This window comes from Anastrepha ludens, chromosome 2 (assembly GCF_028408465.1).
Source record: "Anastrepha ludens isolate Willacy chromosome 2, idAnaLude1.1, whole genome shotgun sequence".
Lineage (NCBI taxonomy): Eukaryota > Metazoa > Arthropoda > Insecta > Diptera > Tephritidae > Anastrepha > Anastrepha ludens.
The window spans coordinates 70,318,980-70,331,979 of NC_071498.1; the positions used below are offsets into that span (position 1 = coordinate 70,318,980).

The following is a 13,000-nucleotide window of genomic DNA, read 5'->3' on the forward strand; positions in this document are numbered from 1 at the left end:
TCGCTAATGTAATGATCATTAGAAGAAGATTTTCGATTAGTTTGAGGGCCACGACAACTTTTATAGAAGCTACAAGAATGAAGACTGGTCAGATACCTTAAGGTACATGCTTTGTAAATGCCACACACTCTGCAGGAGAAGACGAAAATAAAAGGTATCGGATTTGTGTTTTTGGTTTTGGGCAAAACCCTTGAGTTCAGAATACAGCGATTGACACCATACGCTAGTTCCAATAGGAGGGCGACATGATTCCTGCAGCCACAGTAGAACAAATGGTCTAAAAGTATTTGGTGCAGTACTTGCTGTTGGCAGCCAAAGTTCTGACTATTGAATAAACGATGATGATTTGCTTGATCTTTGGCCTATTTACTTACAACCCAACCGGAAATGGTAATATGGTTTATGGTAACTGGTTTAAATAAGCAGCCATTTTATAATATATTGTAACATGAAGTTCTCACCTCTCTTCCCTACAACCGACCTCGCGTTTCCTAAGTATAAGGTATAAGTATATTCATACATTCCCATTCACATGAGAGTCAGTTTTCAGTCGCAGCGGACAGACCCAGTCGATTGTGAGCGGTGAGCTAACCTAACGGCTCTACTAAATTGATTTACGTCATTCCAACTAAAGAAGTATTCAAAAAGTGTTTCCTCCCCGAGGCCTACAACGACTCCGTACATTCAACCATAATACAATATTAAAACGATTACGAATCAATTGCAGTTAAAATGGTTTATATTACTTTAAAGTACAAAATTTACAATATTGACAGTACCTCTTAGCGCATATATCAGAATTGAGTTAAAAAATAGGAGCTTGGAAAGGAAAAAAGTGGGCCCTTTTTTGGCACACATTTCCCGCGTTCACAGCATACTGTTTCCCACATCGTCTAGGAGAAATCTTGGAAATATATTATCTACGCTATCACTGTCGCCGTTGCTCAGACCCGTCACCGGCAGCTGTGGAGAATACAATCGCATATTTTGGAGTTTCTGTGTTGGAGAATGGCAATCATCACTGCAGGCTATCGATGACTCCCCGGTGCGAGGCAAATTTGTTGGCGACAAGTGTTGACTGCCAACGTGATGATTACCAATACCCATTTTATTACAAGATTCCACAACTATATCATCAATAGCTTTGGTGAGCAGCGCCTCGTCGACATTGCCAGTGATAGCTGAAATCTCAGCGCTGGCCGGGGAATTGTGACCCTCATTTATATGCGCTTTCGTATTCTCTAGAAATTCTTTGATGAAACATTCCGATATATCATCGGCAGTATGGTCAGGTGTATGGTTATTCGTGCTATTTCCAGTTTCATTTTCAGGCGTACGACTTTCAGCTTCATCTGGAAAACTCGGTAGTGGCTGACATTTGTGCGTTCGCTGTGAGACCTTATAGCGAAAGCTCTTTTGACACACATCACATTTGTAGGGCATGATGCCGGTGTGGATGCGCGTATGTACCAGAAAAGAAACCCGTTGACGAAAACATTTGCCTAGAGGTATCAGAGAACTTAGAACTTGTCTTTTAAGTAAATGCCTAGAAACTTACCACACACTTCACACTTGAACGGTTTTTCTCCGCTATGTATTCGTTCGTGATTGTGTAGAGTCGAAAGCTCCTTGAAAGCTCGGCCACAAGTTGAACACACATGTGGTTTTTCATTGCTATGATAGAGCAAGTGCTTGTGATACGATTGCTGAAAGGTAAAGGTGCGCGCACAAATCACACAAGTGTAAGGCATCTCGCCTGAAAGTAAGTGAGTGCATATGAAGTGTTATTACTAAAATGTACAATAGAAAGTCGCAAATTATATATATTACTGATTTTAGCTTAACCGTTAATATGTTTTGTAACGTACTTTGAAAAATCTAGATTAAATAGCACATTAGGTAAAGGTTTTAAATTTTGCGATTACGGAATCGATTCTGACGTCAAGTTCAAGCGAAAGGATTGCTTGATAACCTTAAAGGAGGACCGGATCCAGCCTCAATAGGATTAATAAACCGGCAACGGGTTCAGAGAAAACTCGTATGATGTGAATGTTACCTTTAGAGGGGACCGGATCCAGCCTCAATAGGATTAATAAACCGGCAACGGGTTCAGAGAAAACTCGTATAATGTAAATATTACCTTTAGAGGGCACCCGATATGTTACTGAATCTCAGGTCTGACGCTACGAAGCTACCACACAAGGCAGAGTATATCTAATAATTATTACTCGTAGTTTCTTTTTCACGACAATGAACCGGCTCATACGCCTTAACTTATACGCGACCATTTGACTAAAAACAAAGACCTGTTCCCCATTATATGTCACCACTTGGCGGAACGCTTTTTGAGATGATTGAGGTTATAAAAGAGAATTGCGAAGAACTAACATGTTCTCGAAAGTTACAGCGCACAAAAATTCACTATTTGGTATACTTTATTCTTTGGTAGAATCAATTGCTCACATTTTTTCAAAGATGATGCCGGTTAAAACGTCTATGGTGAGCGCTTGAAGGCCCAGCATACCATATATCACGCCAAGTAGTCCTTTTACTAAAGAAAACCTTCAATGACCTCATAATTTCATGTATTAGACCTGTCAATTGGTCCTCTCGGTCGTTTTATAACACTCCTATGGCTGGAACCATCTGAGGCCAACATTTGTTACTTTATTCCCGATATACAGTTCCCTCAGCTCGTAAAAGTGCTTAAGAATCGGACCTCCAGGTTATGCTTCATTCAAGAAAGCCTCAACACCCATATACCCAAAAATATAAATAATATATATAAAAGTAAGTAAGTAAATACAATCACCGTTACTGTCATTTCATTTCAATGTCTTGTATACTCTTTGAATTGGAAAATCATAGTGAGATATGAAAGTACAACAGAGAATAGATTTTTTAGTCTTACCGGTACATTTCCAGCTGTTTGACGATTTTACTAAGATAGATTTTTAGTTTTGTATTTGGAAAGAGCGAACCATTAGAATATGCAACAGTTGATTTCTGTTGACTGTATTACTCAACCTGGTATCCTAGTAACGCTACCTTCAAAGTTCGAAAGAGCTTCATAACAAATAAAAGCGGACTGATGAATTAATTCTCATTTATACCATGGACTCTTTAACTGAAAATTTACTTTGGGAAGACAAAGAAATTAGATTCGACACACCAAATGTGTAAGTGCTCGTTAAATTAATTTACGAATTAAAATAGTAAACAAGTTCTTCATAAATATCAATTCAGACAAAACCAGCTACGTAAAGGCGAAAAGGTTTTGGACACCATTTACCATATTGAGGATACCAAAGGCAATCCCGGTAATACAGGTCGCCTCTTAGCAACCAATTTGCGCATTATTTGGTATTCCTTATCGCACAAGAAATATAATTTGTGTTAGTCAGTGAGAAGCTAAAATATTTATATAAAAAAATTAAGTACTTAATCACGTTCAATCGATTTTTCCCACAATTTAGCTATCGGATTTGGCCGCTTTGTCAATACCAACACACGTTCGGTGGTGTCAAAAGTGGGTGGCCCTACACAAGCTCTCTACATACTGGCCACCGGCAGTAATACGCGCTTTGAATTCCTCTTCACCGATGTCTCTGGAGATACGGCGCGTAGGAATGCGCCAATTTTTCAAGGCATTTTCGAAATCTATCAGTATTACAACATTTATTTGTATACATAATATTTATTCGCGTAACTGTACCGTATGGTTACCCTTTATCTTCAGATTATATCAACGCACATACCTGTATAGGGATTTGAAATTACGTGGCGCCATCGTACTATCGGGACAATTGATAATTATGCCAGATGAGTTGGTCTACAGTAATGTCAATGGGGTTTGGAATTTATCAAGCGATCAAGGCAACTTAGGTTCATTTGTGGTGACGAATATTCGTTTAGTATGGTTTGCTGATGCAAATGATACCTTCAATATTAGCTTGCCATATTTGCAAATCGCGAACGTAAGTGTTTAATCAAGAATAAACTTGTTTTTGTTTATATTCTATATTTATAAATTTCCATTTATTTCTCATTTATACTATCGATATTCCATGACAAGTAAAGCGGAATAGGTAGGAATCTTGCTCCACTTTAAATACAGTCTATGAAAAGGCTTCGATACCAGGCTGGCGCAATAACTGAGTGGGTTTGCATAACTACATATGTGACTGTCACTCAATTGCTCTGACAGCAGACGATAGAAAAAGTTCCTCTTATAGTAGTCGGTCCTCGATAAGCAGTTGTTGTTACTCAAGTGTATTTCTACCATTGAAAAGATTCTCATAAAAACTACTCGCCATTCGAAAGCGATATAAAACTATATGTAGGTCCCTCCATAAAGGCACACGCCACAAATTCGAAGAAATTTTCGGCTAAAAGATCTAACAATGTATGTTATTCTTCTAAGTCGGAACTTGCATGCAGTATATCTTTTGCACTAACTCCGCCTCTAACTGAAGTTGAAGGACTAAGTTCGCCAATAGCTGAATTAACCGTACATAAACAAAACAGCTCCAAAAACCGTTATTGTTTCGGCTCAGTCCAGTCGCCGTCACCGCTAAATTAAATCTTATGGGACTGAGAAATCATGTGTGATGTCTCAGCATTTATTCCTCGACTGTCCTGCTTTGTGAAGTAACCTAACCCTTAGTTTTTGATCGGTGTAAAAACCTTTTTAATTTTTTGTTCAGTTATTTAATTTCGTTGCCGATATCTACACCTTATACTTTCTATAGATCCGCATTCGTGAATCGAAATATGGACCTGCACTTGTTATTCAGACTGCCGAGACCGGAGGTGGATATGTACTCGGTTTTCGCATAGATCCCGCTGAACGTCTCAATGAAGTCTACAAGGAACTCATTTCGCTGCATACCATCTATTCGGAGAACCCAAACTTTGGTGTACGTTACGACTCAGCCGAAGCCCTAAAACGTCTAGCCATCATTAAAGAGGCCGAGGAGTTCAAAACCGATGAATTTCAAGAGATCGATGAGCGCCAAGAACGTGAGGTTAACTCGAAGCTTAATACCTACTTGGCCGAGGGCACAGTAGTAGCCGGTACTGAAGCACCTGTACGAGAACCTGTCTATTGCAAGGAGTTGGGCTTTGCTATGGAACGTATACGTGAAGGTTACAAACTGCAAGATTTGTGGGATGTTTTGCCAAGAGTAGAGGGAGACTAAGAAGAAAATATGTAGTCAAGCGCAATATACGCTTCAAATAAAGAATGAAAAATATTTAAATAAGTTGTTTTTTTACTCGATTTACTTCTCACCAGTATGCAAACGCTTGTGCTTTTTCAAAAAATATTTTGTAGTAAAGGTTTTCGCGCATTCATTACACTTCCACATTTTTGCACTTTCGACTGTGCATTTACTTTGCAACTCCACAGTCGTACCACTAGGAGCTGCAGTCACTGTCTCTGATCCTTGTCCAACAGTTGGATTTGTATTGATTACTAATAGAACATTTGAATTCAACGGCGCCCCATCCACAGTATGCACAAAATCGCCGTTACTATTCAAATTTAACAAACTACCCGTTGCATTAGCCGTAACAGTCGTCGGCGCCGGTAACAACGTCAATGTGCCAAACGTGAATCCATTAGGTACCTGTGCCGGCACTTGTGTTGTATTCGCGGCCAATGTTATTTGATGTTGCTGCAATGACGGTTGTGCGGCAGATGGCGGCTGCAATATTTGTGTGCCACTATTTTCCCCCTTCAATGGCGTAGGCTGCGCTATACTAGGCATACCCTTGCTGGCAGTGGTCCCAACCTTGGTTTCTTTGTGTCGTATGCGATCACATATGTTCAGCTTGGGACTGTTGCCCGTGTAGGGCAAACACATTAGGTGGACCACTTTTAAATGTACACGTAGTGAACCCTTCATTTTGAATGTTTTCGAACAAAGATGGCATTTGAAATCGGGTTCTGAAGCGGAAGCGGTGTTGGGATTCGTTGCGAGATCGTTGCTGGTATGACTGACATTCTGATGAACTAGGCGAAAGTGCATATCACGCAGTTGCTCATCACGAAAGGTAAATTCGCAAATATCACATTGGGAAAGAGTGACCTCTGGTGCATTGTTGGTTTTGTCATTGTTGCCGTCAGCAATTTGTGTATTACATGAAGCACTGACATTTGCCATTTCCACTATTTTGGGCATATCTACGACGATTTGTCGCGACTTTTTAGCATTTTTCCCCCTATTTATTCGTTTCGTTGCGGCAGGTGAAGAGATCGCCACATCTTCCGTTTCTAATTTAACCTCTGGCTTTACCGTTGCTGTCTTTTTCACTGTTTGACTTGTACATGGACGATTAGTATCTTTCGCTTCGGCAGCTGCTGCTGCAGTTGCTGCTTCAGTTGATCCGGTCATCATGTCGGTGGTGTGACTAAACAGGTGAATGGTCAACTTGTCCAAACCCAAAAACAGCTCATGACAAATCGGGCAGACCAGCGGTCCGTTGGCGGCCTTTATTAGACTGACACGTAGGGCGTCAATGTTCGGAAAATTTGTTTGCGCACAAAGCGGACACTTCAACGCCAACAATGAACACATTTTGCTGAAATTTCACAATATCACTTTTGGCTGTAAAATTAGACAAAATCTCTCACTTGACGTCTGATGCATTCACAGAAGGTTTCCAAACGTGCTACATATATACATGCCACATCCGTTATTCTTTTATAGTAAATTAACTGTAATTTTAAGTTTTAATAAACTATTTTATTAAATATCACAATCGGTACCGAAAAACAATTCGACTCAACAAGAACACGTCTTTCGTACACGTGAAAGAATTTCTTTTTAAGAAAGCGGCCCAACGAAATATATGCATATTTGAGTTTTCTAAAAATAAACTAAAATTCTGTATTAAAAATGAAAAACGAAAATTTTCTCTCTTTCGGCCTATAAAATTTTCATTTGGCCATTCGTTGTCGATCCTACAGCAACTGTTGGTGCCGTTGTTTTCATCGCTATCGATCCTCCTCATCTCATGCTGTTTGCACACATTCTTACATGTGTATATGTATATGGATATGTTTGCATTTTCCGAGCAACTTTATTCGTTACTTCCAAATTCTACTCAGCTATACTCTTTTGAAATGATTTTGTTGTGGTTAATTTTAACCTGATTCCAACTATGTAGCCACAATTTCTTTTTACCTTAACTTTTGTAAACAATTTAATTTAATGTTAGGCTCTGAGAGCTACGAAAATTCATGTATAGGAAATTTTTAAAATGTTTTCGAAAGAGCAGCAGCCGAGCAATGCTATGTATATAATTACACTGGTCGACATAGTTTTTGCCACTCGGATTACGTATGCTAATTACTTTACCGCATACTCTCATTATAAAACAGAAATATTTTTTTTATATCACCCAGATAGCTACTTATTATTTTACTCGATTTTCTTATAATTTACCGTACTTAGTGTCAAATTGTAAATTAATGCAATATCATGCAAAAGAAGTGCATCAATCATTGAGCGAAAAGTTTTTGCTGTGGATTTCGTGAACTAAATTCAAAAACCATGACACAAAATTGCGCCACATTTTGTCTATACCTGTTTTGAACCTTAAGGAGTTAAAATAAAGTAAGAATACCAAAAAAGCGCGTGTGACAAATTAAAAGTTAATTGTTTTTGTCGTTGGTGCAGCAGCATAAACATTCTCCATACATATACGGTGAATGCTGCTAAAGTGACAGTCCTTGGCCGGATATAAATCCGGGTCCTTTCGGTTACGTAGAACCGACTGTCGTGGGAACGAAAAAGTTAATTTTTGTCGATCAGTGTGATTTGCTGAGTTTGGTTTCAATACGATGTTTAGCTGTTAGTATGAGAGTATTCATGATAGATAGAGAGAGAACACTGCAGTAGTTAAAAAAAAACTATTTTGCATTAAATGTTCGTTAAAACTAAAATTTCAGTTAGTACATAAATTTATTACACCTTTCGATGTAAATCAACCTTGTTTCGTTATCCAGGAAAAACTTCATTTGCATGTGAAACTACAGAACTTATAGTAGGATGATCAGATTGAAGGTACTTTTTCCAATGGCTTTTTTGACAGTTCACGCGTGACTACTGTCAAACTGTGAAAAGTGATCATCGCGCACTCAGGCCTAATTATGGTGTACATAACCGTCCTATGTTTTCGGCTTAATGGCTACGTCAATACGCAAAATCGCCGTATTTGGGCTGAAAAGCAACCAGAAGTCATTCAAGAACAGCCAATACATTCATTTAAAACAACCGTTTTGTGTGGCCTATGGGCTGGAGGAATCATCGGCCAATATTTTTTCAAAGACGAGGCTGGCGCCAATGTAACAATTAATAGCGAACGCTATCGCGACATGATGAACAACTTTTTGATGCCAAAAGTTGAGATCCGTGATCTTCACAACATTTGACTTCAACAAGATGACGCTACTTGCCGTGGGTTATTTTCAGCTTTTTTAAAAGTTTCGAACGTCTTTTTATTTCGTCATGTGCGGCATTCGTAATTTATGTAAGTGGATGAAATTTCATGAAAGATGATACGCCGTCTTTTCCAATGCCTTCCACTTTTCATCACGAGTACGATAAATCCAATGTATGCGTTCGTGCCAAGCTTCAGTTACCAGCTTAATTGGTTGTATAGATATATGGATTTTCATATTTTGATCAATATGTCAATAAGTTATTTCCTTCTATTGGTGCATGTTTCATTGGGATCGGGCTAGCGATACACTCAGTAAAGGGGATTAAATATTTTAGTGTGGCATATTTATATAATTATGATATAGAAAACTGTATAAATACTAATGGGATGAAAAATTCCGGGTCTAACATGTTTTCTGTTCAAAATTAGCTTTATTCATCAACGTAATTTCCATCAAGAACAACGCAATCATTACAGAGCCGCTCTAACATTTCAATACCACTTTTGTAGAACGGTTTAACTTTTGCCTCGAAATAGGCTTCAGTTTCGGCGATAACCTCTTCATTCAAACAAAAATTTCTTACCGGCGAGCATTTTTTAGGTCTGCGAACAGCCAGCAGTCGCTGGGAGCCAAATCTGGCGAATATGGTGGACGCGGGAGCAATTCGAGGTTCAATCCACGTAGTTTTGACATTGTTTTGATTAAGTTGTGACACAGTGCGTTGTCTTGATAACAGTCTTTGAACAGAGCTTTCTCATAGTCAAATGCTCATGCAATATAAAGTCAACACATTCTTTAGATAACTTCAAGATGTCAGCTAACTCTCTCAATTTCACGTTTTGATTATTCAAAACGATTTTGTGGGTTTTTTTGATGTTTTTTCATATAAACGTCCACTGCATTATACATCATCGGTTCCACCATCATCTACGGCCACGTTAGAAGTCAGCAAACCATCGTTTTATTGTTGTTTGGGATGGAGAAGAGTCCCCATAACACTTTTCAAGCCATGGTTTCGCTTGAACGGTATTTTTCCCATCATTCATTTAATAGGCAGCCACGCTAGAAGGTTAGGACTCCCGTACTTCGATTTCTGTAGAAGCTGTCTTAATACAGAAGAAGAGGAAACAGTCAGACACCTTTTATGTGAGTGTGAAAGCCTAGCTATGAGAAGACTGCGCACTCTTCATACATCATTTCTAACCGATATAGCGGATATAGCGAATCTAAAACTAACGAAGCTCTGCTCGTTTATTAAAGCAACTGGATGGTTTGAAAAGGAACACGTAGAGTAAGGATAAGCTCCAGTGGTATCACAATGGACCTGCGGAAGGTCTAAGTGTGGCTATGTTCAGAAACGCATTATAATGCGCAGTACTTGCAGCGCTGGCAGCACTGTCAATGTGACAATTCATGCAACTGATAGATTTGTTGAAAAATTGCAAATAGATTTGTTGCATTTATGAACGCGCTGTGCAGTAAAATGGAATTGTTACTAAGTTTGGTCATGGACGATATATGTGAGGAAAAACCCGATAGTCTTTTATTAAATTTAAGAAAAAAAAAAACGTGTAAAGCTTAAAAGAAGGACATATCTTGTCAAAAGTTTAATATCAAAACGGAAAATACCCAAAAATAAGTCTTTTTTTGAAACAATAAAATCGTTTCCCGAGAATATATTGTATTTTATTCTCATTTTCGAATTTCGCTATTTGCAGTTTTTCGAGACTGTGCGGTTGTACGACTTGAAGTTTGTGGAGAATTTGATGGCTCAACATCATTAGGTTCCGTTAATATCGACATCGAGCAATCGGTCGAGTGGCGTTCGCCACTTTATCTCTGCTTCATCGACTTTGAAAAAGCTTTTGATACTCTTAACCACGAGGCAATCTGGGGAGCACTTTACTGCAAAGGAGTACCTGAAAAAATCATTTCACTTGTCAAAGAACTGTACAGTGAAGCAAGCTGCCGTGTGAGACATGAGGGCATCCTGAGCAACGCTATTCGAGTTCGAACAGGAGTAAGACAGGGATGCGTGCTATCTCCGCTCTTATTTAATCTGGTACTGGACTTAGTGATGCGACAAGCCTCAGCGGCGAACAGAGGCATATCCTGGGGCCTGAGCGGCAACCTTGAGGACTTAGACTACGCTGACGATATTTGCTTGCTATCACACAAACACTCACATATGCAAGCAAAAATAGAGGCGGTGAGCGAATTCGCAGCGAGGGCTGGACTGAAAATAAACATTGCGAAGACAAAGATAATGCGCATCAACACCACCTATTCACATATCTTTCAGATACGCGGCACTAACATCGAAGCTGTAGATGAATTCTGCTACCTAGGCAGTGTAATAAATAAAAACGGCGGTTCAGCGGCTGACATACGTAACCGGATATCGAAAGCTCGCGTAGTGTTTGGCATGCTTGATAAAGTTTGGAGAGCAACGCATATAACGAGGCGCACGAAACTGAGAATCTTCGAGTCCAATGTGAAATCTGTCCTCTTGTATGCATGCGAAACGTGGAACGCGTCAACACGTGACATACAAGCAATGCAAGTATTCATCAACCGCAGCCTTCGCAAGATCACGCACATTTTTTGGCCTAACGTCATATCAAACTTCGATCTGTGGACTATAACGAAACAGATACCAGTCTATCTCGAAATTCGACGCCGCAAATGGAAATGGATCGGTCACACACTTCGAAAGCCATATGGTAATATCACTAGAGCAGGATTGGAACCCCCAAGGCAGCCGCAGACCTGGCAGACCATCTAACACGTGGAGGCGACTAGTAGAAACAGAAGTGCAACAAGCAGGCCGCTCCTGGCGGCAAATAAAATTCCTAGCTTCTAATAGATTTAACTTTAACTTGTTTATTGAGGCCCTTTGTTCCACCTAGGAACCACGGGAAAAAAATATATATATAATATCGACATCGGCAGCTCAACTGAGCTTTGTAAATTTTGAGTGGGCACATTGATTGAGTGCCTGGTACCATACACCTCATCAAAGTCTTCGTAGTGAAGCCATGATGTTAATTCTCTACCGGATGTATTGTTTCTTTTTTTTATTCGCTTATATGTGATGAGTAAATTAGAAAATTTTCGCTGGGCGATGTTTCTATCTATTTTTAAATCTTTATTAACTTTTTTTACTTCATCTACGATCTTAGCCCAGAGCACGCTTTTTTTCCTCCTTCCCGACGTGAACTCGTTCTCCATGCTCAGTCGGACTCTGAGCAGTAATTTTATCTCCGATGTACTAAAGTAATCACTAAAACCAAGAAAAGTATAATAAAATAATAATAATAATAAAATAAAACAAGTTTAAATATCGTATTTTTCATCAATTTTTGTATTAAAAGCTAAAATAAATAATTAAATTCCCACTTTTCATCAGACATTGTACTAGCGTATTTATTGGCAGTGTGAAAATTTTTGCTGCAAATAATGCACTTTTGATACAAAAATGGCGTTTAAGAACGCGTTGCATTTGCAGTACTACCATATTTGCATTTTTGAACGCACTGCTCACTCTGAAATGGTATGTTGCGCATTATAATGCATTGTTGAACATACCCTGTGTCTTATGACAACCACCCTACCTATCTACCTACCTACGTTCTCTCTGAATTCCGAATGGTAGTCACGCACCAACCCATTCGGCTACGGCGACCGCTCCTACATTAACTTCAACAAAACTAATTGGGCCGGCTTCGCGGAATTCACCGAGGACACCTTCGCCGACCGATGTGCGCGTAGGCGGCAAAGACGCATTCCGCAAGGCGAAGTAGCCGTTCTAGCAAATGCGCGTGACAACCTACACCAGCCTGATCCCGGAAACCCGGAGATTCGGCAAACCCGTCAGCCACACAAGTGGAAAAAATTGGCTGAGTACCTGAAAACCTGCGATGAGAGTAAGCTCTGATCCACCGTAAGACCGCAGCACTCACAGTAAGCCACTGCACCTTGCCAGATAATATCCAATAGTCCACCCTCCCGCCGGTACTGAAAATGTGGTTCGCGATCCCTTGCACTCAAACATTTCATATTAAACCAAGCGCTTTTTAAAACAACTTTGTCTTCGGCACAGACATTTTTATTACACTGTCAAGTTTTTCAAGATTTATCATTTCTCCTCGATTTACTAAAAGATTTTTGTTTAGGTTTAATAGATATTTTGATACATCTTTTTCTTTAAGCATTACTTTTGTGAGCAGGTTTATATTTTCTATTTCATTCAGCGCTCTATCTATGTTTAATATCTGTTTAATTGGCATATGATCAGACCTTACTTTCGATTCGATTTCAAATATTTCAACATAGCTCAACCCTTCGTGCGAAACTACACAGAAGTCATTTACAAAGTGGCCTACTGCTCTTATAAGCGTAAAATTGTCTTCCTCATCAACTGTTCTGTCATTCAAAAGAGGTCCTTTTGCCGATGTCTGCTTTGAAAGTGGTTCTGTACATGTCCTCGATCTCTTGTTGTCTATTTCCAATTTTGACATTCAAGTCACCCATAACAACTGCAATTTT

The 13,000-nt window shown here is 39.3% G+C and overlaps 2 protein-coding genes across 3 annotated transcripts; one reads left to right on the forward strand and one right to left on the reverse strand.

Annotated features, from left to right (window-relative positions):
- Positions 1-717: 717 nt before the first annotated feature.
- Positions 718-7,158, reverse strand: LOC128871791 (zinc finger protein 91). Of its 2 annotated transcripts, XM_054113861.1 has the most exons (4): positions 6,638-7,158; positions 5,294-6,585; positions 1,559-1,756; positions 718-1,502 (listed from the first exon to the last, which is right to left on the reverse strand). In XM_054113861.1, the coding sequence occupies exons 2-4, from the start codon at positions 6,579-6,581 to the stop codon at positions 868-870; spliced, it is 2,121 nt and encodes a 706-aa protein (XP_053969836.1). In that variant the 5' UTR covers positions 6,582-6,585; positions 6,638-7,158; the 3' UTR covers positions 718-867. The 2 variants fall into 2 exon arrangements, with proteins under 2 accessions (XP_053969836.1, XP_053969837.1); XM_054113862.1 differs by having other exon boundaries at positions 5,294-7,158.
- On the forward strand, positions 2,946-5,218 carry LOC128871792 (Bardet-Biedl syndrome 5 protein homolog). Its single transcript, XM_054113863.1, has 5 exons — positions 2,946-3,179; positions 3,247-3,395; positions 3,477-3,666; positions 3,740-3,977; positions 4,752-5,218. Exons 1-5 carry the CDS (start codon positions 3,115-3,117, stop codon positions 5,199-5,201), a joined length of 1,092 nt encoding a protein of 363 aa, XP_053969838.1. The 5' UTR covers positions 2,946-3,114; the 3' UTR covers positions 5,202-5,218.
- Positions 7,159-13,000: the final 5,842 nt, after the last annotated feature.

Coding starts and splice junctions, on each gene's coding strand:
- LOC128871792 (XM_054113863.1), top strand. CDS start 3,115: ATGGACTCTTTAACTGAAAATTTACTTTGGGAAGACAAAGAAATTAGA. Junction 3,180..3,246: donor AGATTCGACACACCAAATGT/GTAAGTGCTCGT, acceptor ATATCAATTCAG/ACAAAACCAGCTACGTAAAG. Junction 3,396..3,476: donor GCACAAGAAATATAATTTGT/GTTAGTCAGTGA, acceptor CCCACAATTTAG/CTATCGGATTTGGCCGCTTT.
- LOC128871791 (XM_054113861.1), bottom strand. CDS start 6,581: ATGTGTTCATTGTTGGCGTTGAAGTGTCCGCTTTGTGCGCAAACAAAT. Junction 1,757..5,293: donor GCACAAGCGTTTGCATACTG/GTGAGAAGTAAA, acceptor ACTTACTTTCAG/GCGAGATGCCTTACACTTGT. Junction 1,503..1,558: donor GTTCAAGTGTGAAGTGTGTG/GTAAGTTTCTAG, acceptor TGATACCTCTAG/GCAAATGTTTTCGTCAACGG.